This window comes from Pangasianodon hypophthalmus, chromosome 7 (assembly GCF_027358585.1).
Source record: "Pangasianodon hypophthalmus isolate fPanHyp1 chromosome 7, fPanHyp1.pri, whole genome shotgun sequence".
Taxonomy (NCBI): Eukaryota; Metazoa; Chordata; class Actinopteri; order Siluriformes; family Pangasiidae; genus Pangasianodon; species Pangasianodon hypophthalmus.
In genome coordinates, this window is record NC_069716.1 from 17,532,626 (window position 1) to 17,551,152 (window position 18,527).

General features: G+C 39.6%; 2 protein-coding genes across 10 annotated transcripts in view; one reads left to right on the plus strand and one right to left on the minus strand.

The window, feature by feature from the left end:
* Window positions 1–49: 49 nt before the first annotated feature.
* On the plus strand, window positions 50–5,256 carry pdgfrl (platelet-derived growth factor receptor-like). The gene is made up of 6 exons (XM_026917716.3): window positions 50–282; window positions 1,074–1,344; window positions 1,819–1,970; window positions 2,118–2,417; window positions 2,571–2,707; window positions 4,714–5,256. The coding sequence occupies exons 1-6, from the start codon at window positions 228–230 to the stop codon at window positions 4,903–4,905; spliced, it is 1,107 nt and encodes a 368-aa protein (XP_026773517.1). The 5' UTR covers window positions 50–227; the 3' UTR covers window positions 4,906–5,256.
* Window positions 5,149–18,527, minus strand: part of mtus1a (microtubule associated tumor suppressor 1a) — a 34,402-nt gene continuing 21,023 nt past the window's right edge. For 6 of the 9 annotated variants that reach the window (XM_034305891.2, XM_026917707.3, XM_026917709.3 and 3 more), the window contains 9 exons: window positions 15,716–15,939; window positions 12,726–12,792; window positions 9,002–9,216; window positions 8,609–8,714; window positions 8,442–8,515; window positions 8,166–8,261; window positions 7,538–7,654; window positions 7,294–7,391; window positions 5,149–7,079 (listed from right to left, as the gene is read on the minus strand). In XM_034305891.2, coding sequence (XP_034161782.2) covers window positions 6,863–7,079; window positions 7,294–7,391; window positions 7,538–7,654; window positions 8,166–8,261; window positions 8,442–8,515; window positions 8,609–8,714; window positions 9,002–9,216; window positions 12,726–12,792; window positions 15,716–15,939 — 1,214 coding nt within the window. In that variant the 3' untranslated portion in view covers window positions 5,149–6,862. Of the gene's footprint in view, window positions 7,080–7,293; window positions 7,392–7,537; window positions 7,655–8,165; window positions 8,262–8,441; window positions 8,516–8,608; window positions 8,715–9,001; window positions 9,217–12,725; window positions 12,793–13,692; window positions 13,853–15,715; window positions 15,940–18,527 lie in introns of those variants that run through there. The other 3 variants (XM_026917708.3, XM_026917714.3, XM_026917715.3) reach the window with 2 other exon arrangements.

Genomic DNA, 18,527 nt, shown 5'->3' on the forward strand with positions numbered 1-18,527 from the left:
ATATCTACAATATTTAGCAAAAGCAGCTTTGGGCCAGCAGAGGGCACCAGAGGATGGGCATTGCAGAATTTTGGGGTTGTTAGAGAAGTTTTAAAGCATTACCCTCTTTTTGTGGATGAAGAAGCCCACAGTGCAATAGAGACAGTTTGTGTTTGCAGAGCTTTAGATCTGCTGGCTGGTATTCCTGTGAAACTGAACAAGCCCCTGCACCCCTGGAACTGTTCACTATGAAGCTCTGGGTACTTCTCCTATCGTCACTACTCCTGCTGGAGATCCAAAATGGTGAGTCTGTATCACTTTTTTATTATGTACTGTTTTCAGTGTCCCATTAAGGCAACAGTTATAGCTGGGAAAGAAACTGGAGATGTATGGCTTTTGTAGTTTGTCAGGAATTCCCTTGGATTTGTTGGGAGTGATGGAGATTCCAGAGCTGTGACAGTGACAGTGGTTGGGGAGGAAAACAAGCTCTAAAGGAATTTAGAAAAATCCTCATTATTTTGGATGAAACTCCCTGGCTTATCCTTATTTTCAGTTGCATGGCTTCCCTTCACACGTAAAATGTTGAGCAATGGAACATTTCTTTGTTTTGTCATTGTACTTTTTGTGTTTCAACTTTGACAACATTAAAGCTCAGCAGCAAACACAACAGTCAAAGCTAGTTAACATGTAGTTAAAGTTATGCTAGATCACTCTGATACACTTTGAGTGTAATGCAAAAACACAAACTTGCAAGACTCATGGTGTCTGGGCTTCAACATAACGAAAAAAAGCAAATTTCCTGCAATTCTGTTTGTACAGCTGCGGAGTTGTAATGCAAAATGGAGTAGATTTCCAGATGCTGCTCTGTTCCTGCCGCTCTGTTCTCGTTCTCTACTCTCTGGCTCTAACTGGACCATAGCAAAACTTGAAAAGCAGAAATATTCTTCCCATTCTCTAAAACATTTCTCCCCAATTTGACAAAACTTCCACGTCCACATACTTGCCATGTTGTCTTCATTCCATCTAATTTCCAAGCGAAGATTAGCATTTGTGATAATGGTTTGACATGGCACTTCTTTCTCATGCTAACCCAGGTGTGAGTCAACAGACCAAGAGTAAGAAAGATGCCAGTTTCAGACCAGGGCGAAAGCGGGTCAAGGGGCGCTACCCCAAAGTAAAAGACAAAGAGGTAGGAGAAAAATTTCAGTCCATTCTCACCCAGGTTCTGGACAAAGGCCGCTTCCTTCGTCTCGGTGACAGCGTAATCTTGAATCCTGGAAAAACACTGGAACTAAGATGCAAAGGGAGCAAGATTGGCTGGGCATACCCATCTTATTTGGACACCTTTAATGATTCCCGTCTCAGGTACTTCAATTATTTTGCTCAGTTGTTTCATTCTCAATCCATACTCAAGTATTATATTTTGGTCCATCTTGAGACCATATTGTTCTACTTGTTATGAATATGAGCAGAGCCCTAGTTTATTGGGAGCCAGAGCTAATAAAGAAACAATGTATGCCAAATGTTTGCTCCTAGAGCAAAAAAAAAGCTCCTAAAAATCTAGAAATTCAACCTAGAAAATGTAATTCAGTTTAGAACCATACAACAGTAGACATTGTCACAAAGCAGCTTTACAGAAATCCGGATATACTGTAGATTTAGATCCATAATGAACAGGTGATAGTGGCAAGGAAAAACTCCCTGAGATGACATGAGGACGAAATCTTGAGAGAACTTATCACAGTGCAAACTTTAGATTCTCCAATAAAATAATGATTTAAGTATGCCATTTTTTTCTTACCGATGCTGAAAAATTGGCCTTGTTCCTTGTTGTGTTAGCATTAACCAGAATGAGAAGTTTAGTCAGCTGACCCTGACATCACCCTCTGCTGCTGATACGGGAGCGTACAGCTGCTGGGTGATACTCTGTGATGGTGATGAGTGTGAGAAGGACCCAGATCGCACCTCCACCACCTACATATACTTTGCAGGTACAACATCTTACAGTACCAGATCTTACAGTACCAGAAAAAAATAGTAATAATATTACAATATTGTTTTTGTAACTGTGGCCATAACAGTCAATGCTGTTTAGAGGCCTAAAGATATCGTGTAAATGTCTTTATCTCTCTGCCAAGACAAAGACGATCTATTTGTCCCATCACTCATCCACTTCGAGATTGTGTTCCTGCGGCCTGATAAACCTGCAACAGTTCCCTGTCGAGTCACGACCCCTAAGACCACAGTGTCCCTACACAGGGAAATGCCTCCAGAGGAGATACAGGCTGATGGGAGCCTTATCTCCTACAACCCCACCAAAGGCTTTATCCTGCAGAGCCCCAGCCCCGAGCACATGGGGGCCTTTTACTGCAAGGCTAAGAGCACCACAAAGACCACACCTCAGGTCTCCACTAAGTACCAGCTGCTTTATCTTGAAGGTCAGAAAGATGTTACTAATAAACATGAAATGTGTAATTTGATGGCTGAACATTGAGATATGAGAACAATGAAAGTGATATTAGTGAATATGGATAAAAAAAATGGAACACATGAGGTTAGTTGTGTGTATTCTTTTTTCTTTTTCACTCTAGTACCTAGTGGTCCTCCATATGCAACTATTCAGGCCTCGTCAAATGAAGTGAGTGGAGGGGACATCTTTAACATCACCTGCACAGTTCTGGGTGAGCCTGAGATGGATGTTAAATTCACCTGGACCTATCCGGGACAGGTAAATAACAGTAGTTTCTCTCAAAAAGAGATCAGGCAAAAGGCTTATTGAAATTAGATTGAAAATTTTCTGTTTATTACCACCACATTTTGGTAGTGTTTGGATTCTGTACAATAAAGTGCAGGAGAATACATTAGGTGCAAAACCAGAAGACATTAGTAACTGTACATAAATTATAAACCTCAGCCTCCATCGTTCTCACCAATACAGCAATATGTGCTCACATCACTCCTATTTTCAGTTGCACTAACTTGCTTATGACTTACTGTAAAAAAGCTCCCTTTCAGGGCTAGTATGTACACTTAGGTCCTCTGACACTTGGCTCCTAGTTGAAAGGATCTTATGCACTATAGGAGCAATTAGTGTTTCAGCACCTACCACAACACACTACCACAATCTATCAGAAACAGTTCTTTCATTTTCTCTTTTTAAACTGAGCTGAAAACTTTCCTGTTCCACAATCCTGGAAAAAAAAGTGACATTACACTTTTCAGACACAGAAAAGTTTTGGAAAATGAAAAAAACAAAAACACTAGGTTTGGAAAAGTCCTTTTTCATTAGCTGTAATAATGTCATTCTACTTTTAAGTAGTAAGCATTGGTGTAACATAAAAAAGTCAATGTGCAGGAGTTGGTTTAGTGGCCAAGGTATGAATCCAGTACATTTCCTCTAAATCATACAAATATCATACGTTTGGGGTATTGCAGCAACTGAAAAGTTTATTCACAAAAAATGTGGTCATAAATATTTTGTTTGAAGTTGTGGAAAAGTAAAGAATTTTTTGTTAAAATATATAAAATAACCCCTACTCTCATGACACTTTCATAATCCTTCTTCATCTTGTTAAGGATTTATTTTTCTTATTTTTTTCTTCTCATAGTTTGTTAATATTGTAAAACAGACCTTGAGTTCAAGAATGACTCAAATACTACTACTACTACTACTACTACTACTACTAATAATAATAATAATAATAAGAGAAAATAGAAAATATGTAGATGTGTAACATACTAATGACTCTGAACTACTGCTGTTTGAGTTGAGGAGTGCAGACATATAATCTGTCGGAGTGATGAGGTTCAGAAAATGTGCTCAAAAGGGCTAAGAGCTGATTTTTGTGGCCCTTCTTTAATCGTATGAGATGTACAGGGATGGGACAATTGCAGAATAAGTTAGTAATAGCAACAGTATCTCATACTTCTTTGTTTGAGAAAATCTCTTATTTAAGAGTTAGTCAAGCAAGCTGCTGGTGTTTTTAATGCTGATAATGACTGTTGGTTGGTTACTGACTTTAATGAGATGTTAATGAAGTTATTGTTCTCGACCATACTACAGCATTAGCCACTTCTGGATTGCTTACCAATTCACAGTTTTCTGAAATCAGTCCAGCAGTGTCAATTGTTAAGTTGTAATAAGCAAAAACTTCACTGAGTTATCTTGACTGGTTAGATACTGAATAGGAAAAAAAGTAGAGGTCTGTGATGAGTGATCCAATGTAAGTTGTAGTATTCAACTTGACACCCTGTGTAATAGTTATATTTCATGTTATATAAATCCAACATCCAGTAGCACAGTGCCATGTTCACCTTGTCTTGGAGTTTGAACATTTTAAAAGAGCCTGTAATTGGCTCACTAGACTCACACTGATTAACACTCCAATAAATACTCAATGTGAATGTTCATAGAGACTGAGAGTCTGGCAGAAGCGAGCGATAGATTTATAGATTTATTTAACATCCAATAAATTTTCTCTCATTTCTACTTGTGATGAAGTTTCCGCACCCACCACCTGCCAGCGTCCTCCCTTCTCCTTCCCAAGACTCTATAGTGGGGAGCCTGGCTACAGCTCTCAGCTCTCAGAGTTCTCCTTATTACAGTTCCACAATCACTCTCCCTTTAGATTCTATGCCATTTAACTGAAGGCTTGTATTCACAAATTAGAAATGAATGAATGCAGTTAATGTAAGCAAACTCACCCTGAACTCCTTTCTTGTTTTCGCATGAAGGACCAGAGGCCTGTGAGTATTCAGGACTCACGGAGGCTGATAAACAGAGGTGTGGGCCAAATCACGCGCATTTCCCAGAGTGTCATTATCGTGGATGATGCGGAGACTATTGATTTTGGGAACTACATCTGCACAGCCAAAAACGCCCATGGAGAGACATCTGTGGCCGCACAAGTGAACTCATATCATTAGACCATTAAATGGGACTAAAACTGGACTCTCTTTACACCTCAGGCATCTTGCTGCTTCTTTGTATTGATGCCTTTGTGAGAAAATAAAAGACTCTTTTCCTGGCAATGGGGGAAAATGCAAGATAATGTATAAAATATGAGTACCTTTTACTGGTTTCATGTATTTTCATATTATCTGCAAATGCTTCATATAGTGAAAATAGCTCCAGTGAAGGGTTGTCAAAGTGTTTAATCAGATCTATGCTTTTTTTTTTTTCTTTTTTTTTTTTTAATGCTACAATCATTATCTGTACCTCAATATTAACATGGTCTTGCATTGCTGGAAGTGAAAATAAAATAAGCGGATGGTGGAGCTTGTGGTGGAAAGTGTGCTAAGCCTCTAATGGACTCCGTATGTGGAATGCGGAGTGCAGAGTGGAGCCTGTGCTTATTTTTGGTTCAGTGTTACACACTCTTCACTTTCCACTTTTACTTAGACCAATCTTACCTAAGCTTTCTGTAACTCTGCATTTGTCCTGATATCATCATTACATATGGTAAGTTTTAACCATTTCCATATGAAAGGGTACTACTAACTAAAATACTTTATTAAAAATGCACTAGACTTTGAAATGAACAAAGCAAGTGCTTTTAATGACTTTATTAATTGCATATTTCTTAAAAAAAAAAAAAAAAATCAGCTTCACACCAATAAACTTAATACTCACACAGATATCTTTGCGACACACAACCAAGTTCCATGTTAGCTCTTAATTTCTTTTGCTCTCACAACCAAACCGTATTCACACATGTGAAATAGTCAATCCTTAAAGCTGCAGAAAGAGAGGTTCAACACTGGGGGTTGCTCTTGAGGCCACTTGAACATGCACAAACAGTCATATACGTTGGTCCCATGGTCATAAAGAATAGTTAAGGAAAAGAGGACGAACAAAAAGTACACCAGTATCTCGTCAGGGGTCAACAGTAGTGAACAATCGCGTAAACCCGTATTCATATTTAAAACATACACTGCCAGGAGAATTTCATTCCTAGAAGTACTGGCTAATTCTCTGAAATATCAAATACACTGTTCATCAGTCTTCAGTTTGTGGGACTCTGTCTTTAAAATATCATTGTAATATATATGGTTCAAATAATGATTCAAAATGCAGAGAATACATCTGCATCCCTTAAGCATTTCTAAAGTTTTTTTTTTTTTTTTTTTTTAGGAATACTACATAGGAATATCTGTCCAAGCATTTGGTTTCACACTTGGGTATGAAAATGACTTGTGTAAAAATGTCATGAGTCTACATTTAAATAAATTTTTTCCCCAATATTTGATACCTTGCTATTCAAATATAGGGGGAAAAGAGAAAAATCTAATGGGAAAATGAATTACCTATCCTTAAACTGTCAAGTAGCATCTGGAAAGTTTTCATGAGTATAATGCTAGGAATATGTTTTTGTAGTGATGGAATACAGGTCCTCGTAAAAGGCTGCTAGTGGTAAAGCTTTTAAAAAAATGTCAAACGCAGTCATAATGTTATTTTGATAGCACACAAGTCATATGCATAGAAACTGAAGACATAAAATAGAGCATTTTGCCATTCCATTCAAACATAGCCAGATAATGAAGGACAAAAAACAAAGGAGGAAGGTCTAGTGGCAAAAAAAGATGAGAAATTATGTACAAGCCCTGAGATATTTTTCTTCCAAAATCAAACGTGAAAGGCAAAGTACAAAAAGGTGGCCTTATTGATTAAGTGCATCTGTGCAATCCTTTAATCAGTCTTAATAGTCTTTCAACCGTACAAGATTCACCTGAGAGTAGATCCATTTTGGATTAATGTCCTTCAGGTGACAGGATGTGGACCCACATGTGGACCCACACAGCTAATATAGCCTTCAGTGTAGATGAGAACTCTGTCCCTGGCAAAGTGTTTGAGAAGATGCTTCCTGGAAGCTGATGACCAGTGTTATCTGGGGGAAACGGGGGGGCTGGAGAAAAGGCCTGAGTGGCGAGGGGACTGCAGAGTCACGGAGGGGGAAGAGGGGGAGATCTTGCGTGGACTGCTCAGGTCTCCATTCTGTAGCTTCCACAGCAGCTCCTCGTTTTCCATTGACAGACGCTTGTTCACTTTTGTTTCCTTCTGAAGTGATTCCTGCAGGACTGCCTGCTCTGTGGACAGTTGCCTAAGGGAAGGAAAAAAGGCCATTGAACATTATAATTCAAGTTACAAAGTAAGTACTGCAAGTGTACTGGAAGTTCAAATATAAAATATAATGACAGAGAAAACAAAATAGAAGAAAATCAAAAGCACCAGAAAATAAAAAAGGTATGAAAATCAAACCACAAGGTCATAGAAACCAAGAGAAAATCCAGAGACCAGTAAAGGATGAGCCAAACCTCGATAATGCCGCATGTCTGTCCATCCTGGCTTTTAGATCTTCATTTTCTTGCTGGACTTTCTTAAGACATTCATCAATCTTCACATTTTTCTCCATCTAGAATAATGCAATTAAACACCCACATTGTGCGTAAACTGAAATACTAGCTTTCCATTTCTTACTTTCTTCAGTCTAGTATATCCATAAAAATGAAAAAATAGAAGTCTGTGGGAAACAAGGGCCAAGATGAGAGTCGAGCTCACCAGTTTGTCCAATTGCATCAGCTTCTTGTCTTGTTGGTGGATCTGCTTGTTCTTAATGTCCAGCACCACTTTCAGACTTTCTAGCTCTTGCTCCAGATAGAGGGTATGAGAGTCCTTCTGGAAACATTAAATGTTAGTGAGCGAGAGCTTTTGTGGCAAACTCATACCACTCATACCTGCATTTTTCTCTGTAGTTATATAGAAGCTGTATAGTTCTCTTATGAATATACACAAAGTAACAAAGAGTGTTTTTAAATGGTAACTTGCATGTGTGCATCTGTCTGATCTTGTGGCTTAAAGTCACACTGACATTATGTAATAAGTCATTATGTAGCGACAGAAAGGCAATGGAGACTGGGTTGTTGATATGATATCTCTATATATAGAAGGCCTGGCAAAGAATTGGAGGGTTATTATCTAAATCCCCTTTCAAAATGCTAGGGGGCCCACTTCATTGTGAAGAGAGGACTGTCTAATATTAACCTGCCTCTTTACAAAATGCACTGATAGACTCTAAATGGAAAGTGTTCAACCCTTGCTATCAGTGGGCACTATTCCTGTCTACTGATAACATGTATAAACAGTACAGGATAAGTTAAGCTTTGAAGGGTAAGGCAAAAAAATGTACCTGACATTTCTCAGCCAGTTCCTTCCTTCGGTCCTCCTCAGCTTTCAGCCTCTCACTGAAGTAGGTGTTTGCTGTAGTGAGCTCCTCAATTTGATTCTGATGAAGACAAAATATGTCCCTGTCAGTTTTCAATACTTCTAACATACACTGTATAGATGATTACTTGGTGAGGCCAAGTAACATGGACTGAATTCTCACTTGTAAACTGCTTTTATAAGTGTAAACATAAGTAACTGATTCGATTTAGCCAAATTAACATTCCTGGTGCCTTCTTACAGATAACTCGACTTCTGTGTCTTCTTGCATTTTTTGCAGAGCTTGCATCTCCTGCTCATGAGATTTTCTGAGTTCTGAAAGAGAAAAGAAAATCTTAGCATGGTTTTTCACATATATTAGTGGTTAGCTAACTGTGTGGGTGGAGAGAGAACACTAATTTTAGTCACCTTCAAAAGATTCTTCATAGTGCTGTTTAAGGCCCTTAACCTTCTCTTCATGGCTTTCTTCCAGTTCTTTCTGCAGAGCCTCATGTTTGGCTCTCAGTTCCTCCAGCTACACAGGCACAAAAACACTCTCAGTATCAGAAGCACTTCTGGCAAATGTTTGAAGCGTTCAGCAACGGGTAGCTTGTAAGCCTAAATATAAACCTTTTGCATGCGAACGTGAAAACAAATGGAAACATGGCAGCATAACCTGAGAAATACAGCAGTCATCATGGAATTAAAATAGCTCTCCGGATAAGTAATACAGGAGTGACATCTGAGAGGAGCTTGTGTAAAAATGTCTTACAATGACACTGCATAAAAAATGCATAAAATCCATCCATCCTTCCCCTTCACCTGTTGCTCCATCAGGGCTTTGTACTTCTCTGCTTCTTCCTGGTAGGACTGGTGGATTTTCTCCCATTCTGTTGAGTAGAATGTTTTCAGACGCTCCTCCAGGTCAGCCAGGTCCAGGCGGTGCTGCTCCTGCACTTTCTGCAGCACTCCATCGAAGGCCACATGCAGCTCTTCCTTCTCCTTCTCCAGACGCTCGCATGACTGCACTGAGCTCACTGTGGAACACATTCACCTCTTTAATTCATGCCAATGGCTGTATTGTTGAATGCATTTTACATACACGCTGTATCACAGCTAAAATGTGTGTGTATAAATACACAAAATGCAGAGCTCCTCTGTTAAAGGTCATTTTTTGTGCTGACAAATTTGTTTTAATCTTAGGATGTCTGGTGCAAGATTAAAGGACCGATCTCTATGCACCAAATCTGGAAAGGACAAGCTGCTGGCGTTAGAGCACATCTGCTGCCTTGACATAAGGTTCTGCCAATACTCCATGGTGTGATTCATTTGAAAAGCATTCTTTCTAGCACACAGTTGTTATTGCACTTCTGACAGCACTACAAAGTACTACAAAAGTGTGTGCAATATTATGCAAGAATAACAAGTTTAAAAAAAAATTGACAGGATAATGTAAGTGTTAATAAAAGAGAAAATAACATGCTCATGTGTCAAAACTCATACTTTCACAATCAGAGCAAACTTGGAAATCTGTGAATAGCTTCTCTTATTACTGATAACAGATGCCTCTTAACCCAGTCCCAGAGGGGGCCGACACACACACACACACACACACACACACACACACACACACACACACACACACACACACACACACACACACCGCTGCAGTTCTTTATCCACACAATCAAGTGACTGCTGGAATCACAGCTGCAACTTCTTGTGTTCTAAGGCATGTGTGAGGCCACACTGTCAACAATATCATAAAAGAAAGGACTACATGCAATTCAGATTCCTAGATCGAAAACGACTGCCAGTGTCCTTTAGCATTTGCCAGCCTAGAAGTGTTTCTCTTGTCTGCAACAATGGCACAAGTTTGGCAAAGAGTACAGACAGCTGTGACCTATACAATCGGGACATTTTATGTGTTTGAAAGCCATTGCCTGTAAGATCTGACTTGCTATTTGACATCTCAAACCCAGAAAAATTGAAATGAAATTCTTTCAGGACACTTATCCACAGGACAGAATGAGTCACTGACCCTCATCTGACTCTAATCAGTGATAAAGAGGAGGTGCTTGGGTTCAGTCGATTTGTTGCTGTAACACACAACAGTCTGTTAAACAACCCTTGGGCTGAGCAGTCACGCCCTGTGTAAATACCTTAATCAAATCATGTTTATACTAGGAGCGATCATGAAGGAATCATGAGCACAAACTAGAAAAAAAACACATACTGTATACTTTAGCTAGAGGACAAACAGTGTCTGTTCTGTAACCTGTCCCCGGTGCAGAACAAAACCATGACATGTGCAGTTTCAGGGACAGCAGATGAGCCTGAACCAATGATCACTAATGGCTGGATGCATTTCATAAATCTGCAGTGTAATTCTATTACGTGGGTAAATTTATGCTGCAGACCTCAGATGCACAGCCTATAAATAATCCAAATAATGTGAGTGAATGGAAAAGCAACCGATACACATCAGGAGTGTTTGTCACTTGGGAAAAGGGGATGGGAAAAGCATGTGAGTTGTCATAGTGTCATATAAAGCAAGCAAGTTAGCTGACAACCATGCAGACAACTCCAAAAAGGATGGGATGATCATCACTTGCAATATAATAACTATCTTTTTGGTGAGTTCTACTGTAAAGCTAGCCAAATACAACAGCTTGTGAGTAATTTTCTACATGGCACAACATGCTAACTTATGGAAAGGTTTGATCATTAGCTTACGAACTAGATCAGGTGTGTTAAGAGTTGGAAAAAACTTGAAACTTTGCGAGGCAGTGGATCTCCCTGACTGAAGAATCCCTGCACTAAACTAAAGCGTTAAATTACATGGATGTGTCCTAATGATGAAGTTATCAATGTACACAGTGGGGGAAATTACATATAATTATAGAAGCTTTAAAGTGTAGTGTGGGCAACATTTCCCTCCTGAGCTATAATCAGTGTTACCCTGATAAATGGTTTTGTAACAGGCACACCAAAGCTAATGTGCATAGACAGGACTGTCAGTTTACTGAAGCCTCTGAGAACAATCTACATTAGTGTGGTTTACAGGACTGGCCTTTTTATATGGCCAATCTGGAGAGAAGCCAAAACAAAACACCCCCAGCTAGAGCACGCGAAGTTCAGTGGCTTTATTGAAACATGCACCTCATGACAGTCTTAAATAGCAAGTGGAAATCAATATTTGAAACCTTGTGCGGGTAACAGGATAACACTCTTCAATATTAGCATGGCTCATGTTGTGAGATAGCCAAAGGGAGTCATGTGGGGGTCCTAAGCCTCTCTAGATATCTGGAATGCGCTAAGAGGCCAAGACAGCAGGATTACGATCATACACAGGATTAAGAATGTCTGATATGGCAAAAAAATGCAAAAAATATGGAAAAAATACAATGCCTGATTGACCGACCCCTTAAGCCAGTCATTACAGCTTTGTAGATTGTGTATCAGGCAGAAACAAACAGTTTCGAACATGAGGCATGGTTGATGTATATTTTTTTCAACCTTGTATTTTCAACCTTTTAAGTCAGATTGCCCAACTAACAATAGTGCAACCAAACAAAAGTAGAAAAAGACTTAAACATATTGAAATAGTCGTTCTGTACATCACTAACGAATGCCAGACAAAATATGATTTATATACCAAACTGCTGCATGAGCAGTTCACCAGGCAGCAGGACAGACTATGTATTTTTTGACAGAAAGAAATGGACAAACTGGTGTTCGCTAGATATCTCCAGTTTCATGGGAAAAAGTGCATCTCTCCTGCTTAAAGAACAGAGAAACAGCGACACTCTAAATACAGTGTTGGTGCTCCGGGCTTGAGGAATGGATCTGGTTGTACTGATCAAATGATAGATTTTGCATCAGTCACAGCATTTATAGAACAGCAAATAGAAAGACAATAAAAGATTGTTTTTGTATCTGATAATCACCACAGAGGAGTTAATGGTATGTACACTAACCCTATTGCACTACCACCACCTCGCCTCCTGTAACTCCGTGTAATTAGACTGACTCCTGTAGTAATTCTGCTTTCCTTCAGATATAAGTAGGGCCTTGGCCTTGGGGTACAAGTGCATGTTAGGACGGATATACCTCCCCCCTGCTCCCTGTCTGGAGGAAAGAGCGTGTGGGAAAAGGCACACCTCTGAAATGATCCTTAAAAGAAAACAATGCTCTAGTGACTTTTGCACTGTCATATTACATGGCAGTAAAACAAACAGCTCTACCTCCTCCCTGCCCTAACACTACTAACGGCATACTGGCTCCATGCCTAATAATAGGTACATGAAATTAAACACAAAAGGATAAAATTTAATTACAGCTTTAAAAAAAAAAAAACACATTGCAGGACACAGCACATCCACTCCTCTTCTTATTACAATGCAATTAGCTTATTAAAAGTCACTTGTCAAAGACGGTACCTTTCTAGATTTGTTCATTTGTTTTTGCATGGACTGAAAACTGAACACCTTAAAGACAACGCCCTCAAGGACGCAGTTTATTAGCATCAGTACTTTCTACTCACCGAGTTCCTCACGCAGGTTGAGCAGTTCCACAGAACGCTCCTGACGCCGTTTCACTGATTCTTCATGCTGCACACACAGAGGAGACACTCACATCAGAAACTCACACACAGTACACAGACTTTTCCTCCATGTTTATATACTGAAACAATAAAATTAAATGTATCTGCCTGTGAATCTAAATGGTTTAAATATGGTTAAAATGTAACTATGCTCTGGTCGAAGCTTGACCTTATATTATAATGGCAACTAGTATAAATATTTTTTCAACAGAGTCACTGTTCCTCAGAATATGTGCTTGTCATAGAAATAGACTGCGTGACAATACTGCTGTAATGAAGCTTTTTCCAGTTACCTAGATATCTGTTTGTGAATATAAGACTGACAATGCTGCATATGACTCTAACATCCACAGTCATATATATACTTCTGCATTATGTTGCATTCTACACAGCACAGAATACAAAAAATATAAAAACAGAAGCATCTCAAAACTAATTGGCTTCCTCAGGAAACTGGTTTAGAATGATGCAGAGTGGCGTAATTAGGCTTCGAGTCTCCCTCCTCCACTGGCTTTCTTTAATAAAGTGGATTTCAGCCAGCCCCTCAGCTGCAGTGCTCCTGACAGCCTCCCAAAAAAGACGCAGCGGAGATCCAAAAGCCTCCTGCTAGCTTCCCAACCTGTGCTTTCCCCCGCAGCTCAATAAAATCCACATAGGACATGCATCAGGCAGATGTGAACTGATAACCCCCCTAATTAAAGCAGCCCTGGAAGACTACACCAAGCTGCCTAAAATAACAACACTGCTAAAGCAAGACATGAGATGAGTCATGTACAACTCTCAAACGTCACAGCACACGCTTAATAATTAACAAGAGACAGATGCATGTAGGCATTTGTGTAGGCATCCACAGAGATCCTGTTTGTCATCCTAGTCCGGTCCCTGAGGAGAAGATGAATGTCTTTACCCTGGGTGAAGCACAGGGAGCGTTAAGGCACACTTTGCTGCCAGAGCAGCCCATGGTCCAACAGTCCAGAATCAGTGGAATCAGAATCAGACGGCAGCTCAGGTGAAGGAATCACCACCACCTCCACACACGACTGCTCTCTCTCTCTCTCTCTCCTTTTTTTTTTTTTTTTACAACAGAGGGATGACTGGAAGGAGCCATTCCATTGGTTCTACCCTCCTCCAACCACTTGCCTCTCAGTGTCTAGCATATACCATAATGCCACTAATAGAGGAGCAGCAGGGAAAAGGCTGCATTGTGCACATGAGCAAGATGTGTGTCACTGCACTTTAAGAGAGCCACCACAGGCAAAGCGAAGAAAAAAAAAACAGATTCTGACAGAAAGCTGATTGAGTGGCACTTACTAAATTGCAGCATGCTATAGGAGAGGAGTATGAAATGACCTTCTCACTGAAGAACAGAAAGGCAGAGTACAGTCTTTCTTAAAGAAGTAGGCATTGTACAGTCCTGAATTTATTATTCAGTGCATGTAATCCTGTAATACATGAACATGAACTCACCAAAAACAAAAAGCATGAGGTTACCAGCAAAATGAGAATAAATTTCTTACCTAATATTTTGCACCACAATGAAAGAGATCAAATAAATTGATCATGATTCATCTATACATAATAAACTGCATACGTGATATATACCATTCACTGTCACAAGATAATTGACTCTGATGCATTCAATTCTCGAAGGAGGTGAAAATCAACACTAATTGACTGATAAATAAACTGTATCAGCCTTCAGTTGTAGCAGTCCTTTAAATGTCCTTGTTGTACAACTTAATACAGCAAACAGATGATTCAACAAAAATGTGCATGCTCTTATAGTGAAATTACGGCCTTGTGCTAAGTGTTGACAATGCTTAACAAAGAAGTGAAATGAACCAGCCCAGTCCACCTTGCTGAATGCCTGACTTTGCCTGTAACCATATCAAGTCAGCAGCTGTACATTCTCACACAGACATGACAAGGTCCAAGCCACTATTATCAGGGTAATAAATGTTTAATACATTCCACTGCAGGGCATTTCACTCCCAAACAAAATATAATTATATTTGTGCTCATATCATTTCGTGCTATTATGGCATATGGACAAACAGAAGGTATGCGTTGCCAATGAAAATACACATTTCAGAGACATACAAAATAAGATGTATACATAAACAGTGGAATTTTATCTTGAGATCAAATTAACAAAGGGATTAAATCTCCATGTATAACCATCCAGTAGTTTCTGTGCTCTATTGCCAACTGATACCTCACTGCCAACTTGCAAAAAGATCAATAATTGGATGCATCAGCGATGAAGCATGAGTATACATTCTAAACCAGTTTTGACAGTAAGATGTAACTAGATCACTGTAACATGAAACATGGACTATATAGATTCTTACTAATAGGCAGCATTGGAATGAAATAACCCCAAAATTGACCCACTCATATAACAGATTTACCTTCAGTAGTTAAGGAAATTCACCACTGTACTTTACTCTCAACAGCTTAGAGAGCTTCCTAGAGTGGGCACACATTTGTGCTTATATTGACAAATTATAAAGGCCAGATCTAGGGATTCCCCACAGCCTAGGTTGGGGATTTATGTGTGTATATATGTGTGTGTGTATATACACACACAAATCCTGTGGGGCAGAGCACATGATCAGCAGACTAACACAGTCAAACTTGTCTTCCAAGAAACCCTGGTATGAAAACTAATTACAGAGCCATGTGAGGGCATCACCAAAACAAACAGAACACAGACACACACACACCACATTCCAACAATCAACAATCCACGCAACAAGGCTATAAATTTCTAACCAGCACTAGCAATGTCAAGTAAACAAAATACTACACACATTTTTATCTTAACTGCATAAACTTCATAAATGTTTCACATCAAGATTAGGTGATGTATGAATCCATCAGTATAACAGATATATAATTAAGGATTGCATGAAAGAAAAAGAGTATACCTGTAGGTAAAGGTTTTGTACAACAACAGCGATGGCCTCAAATCTGCGGTTGCTAGCAATAAAGCTGTTCTTCAGCTGCTGGATGGTTTGGTTCTTTTTCTCACACAGAGCCTTGTAGTAGTCCAATCCTCGTGGCTTGGTCTCTGGTGGCACCAGGTCCGGTTGGCCGTTGGTGTGGCCCTGCTGCTGGCTCCGTGAGCTCCCCTTTGCCTTGCTTTTGTCAACTGTAAGAGAACATCCATTTACTGTTGATGCAGCGTTCAGCATGCTTTTCCTAAAACCACTTTCTAGTTCGTGCACCTATGTTAAGCTTGGTCACAGGCACCAATGTCCACTGTCTACAAGCTCTCAGATGTTAGGAGTTGTACACTCAAGGTACCCTGATGAACAACCTGTGCCCCGAATGACATGTCCATCTCCCAATCCATCTCCCCCTCTGTAAACACACATCACAGCGCTCTTATTTTAGCATGGCTGTGCCACACTAGTTTTGATTTACACAAGCTTTATAAATACAACACCATGTCATAATAATAGCCAGAATTCCTCCGAGGGGGAGGCATTACCAGCATTACAACCTGAAATACTCTCTGATAGAGAAACTCTGCTGAAAGGATAAAAGCATTACTGAAATAGTCACACAATAAGATTACCATTTTAAAAAGTTGAGCAGAGTACGCGGTGCTTTTGTGGTCCAAGCTATTTGAATTTAACATGTTTTCTTGACTTTGACATTGGACACCAGAGACCTACAGGGAGGCAGTTCTGCCTGAGCTATTACATAACCGCTCTGTGAGGACTGCTGGCTCTAAAGCACACTGTTAATGAGGTGAGGTGGGAGTGGTTCCTCATAGCACTTGTGAGACTTGCCACTGATGCTTAGTGAGAATCATAGCCAAAAAACCCCTACACTCTTATAAAAATTGTATTTCAATGTTTCTTCAAGGATTATTAGCCTCACAAAGGGGTTCTACTAGAAAATATTTAAAAAAATCATCAAAACAATGTCTCAAGTTGGTTTTATTCCACTGATTCCATACAACTGATACATGATTGCATCATTAACATTTGATATTTAAGCCTGTTGGTTTTCTCAAATCCCTGCAAAATGAATGGCATTAAAATTGCAGCTGAATAACAGTTCGATAATAACTATGCTCTATAAAATTGTAAGAGCGAAGACAAAATGTTCCTTGGAAACAACATTTCTAACTTTCAATAAATATGCAATGTTTATAGATTATCTACTAATATATTAGCTGTTAGCACTTCCTTTAATGTCTAGCAAGTAAGACTGGGAAAAAATGAATTGGAAGGTCAGCAATGCTAGCAATCTCAGGAAGTCTAACCTGCTTACAAAGAAAAGACGTCACAGTTGTGGGTGGGGGAAATGCACAAATCTGTGTTTCGATTCCTCCCCCAGTCTATTTGTGGCATAAACAGCATGGCTTACTACTTGCCTGCTTTACCCCTTATGTTCTTAAACAAACAGTTAAAAACCTTCCATGATAGTTTAGTTTCGGTTCACACCCTTAAAACTAATATTAATGTTCTTATCATGTAGTGTGGGGACCAGGAACACTGCAAACTAAAATGAACAAATTCCAGTGTGCTGGTCATTGACTGACAAGGACATTATAAGAGGAGGGACTATTATTTAAACCAGCTTTCCATATGGACAACATTTAATATCACATTAATCCATCCATCTGATTAAAGCAAAGATTGAAGCTGAGCTCTTAAAAGGTCATGCAAAATGTTCACAGCTCAATTCAGTAATCCTCTACAGAGCCTTAATCAATGTAAAGGTCATGGCAGTGTCTATTATTACTATGGGTTGATTCTTCTGTAAGAAAAAAAAAATCAGTGGTGGAGGCTTCTGCTCATGTGGAATACAGGCAAACATTCCTTCCTAAAGAGAGGAACATGCAGTGCAGAGGCTTCATAATTTGATCCATAACCGCATCATTGCTGGTAAACGTTTGCAAAAGTGACTTCAAAGGGCTCCCATAGCTCCCTCTACTGGTCAGGATTTATCTTCATGCTGCCCAGGAGCAAAATTATAGAATACTAATACTGATGTGGTGTGTGTGTGGCTAAAGTTCAATGATACGGCAATTCTGTATCTGGACAATCAAACAGAATTTCAAATACATATACAAAAGAATTAAAATAAAACACAGAAAATGAGAACTCTCTCAAATAATTTCCACTGTGGAACTGACTGCAAAAGGAGCTCAGGATGTGTCAGTAACCACCTTCAATTTAATTCATTCATTCATCTTCAGTAATCACTTTATCCTGGTCAAAGTCATGGTGGATCTGAAGCCTATCCCAGGTATACTACATGCACATGGGAATACTACACTTGCATGCTCACATGCTCATTCACACTTATGATCAATTTATAAAGACAATCCTTCTACCAAAATGTTTTAGGGAGATGACAGGGCACCCGAATGCCCCAAGAAAACACACACATGCTCGCACAAAGAATAAAAAAAACTGCACAAAAAAATGGTAGCTTGAGTACAGGCTTAAAGCTCTGACTCTGGAGCTGTGTGGCACCAACAATACCTGCACCACTGTGACACCCCACCTGTCAGTCAAAGTGAAAATGACACGCTGTGCTGCTGAAGGGAACTCATGTATAGCAGAATACCCTGGTGTGCATGATGACAGCTGTAAAGGTTAGGTCTGTCAGTGTGCAGGGGCAAGTCCGGGATGACCTTCTGGTTCACAACCCAAAGGTCTATGTAGACACACCATTTTGTGACCACCAAGTTTGAGATCCAAAGCTTGATTCTGAAGT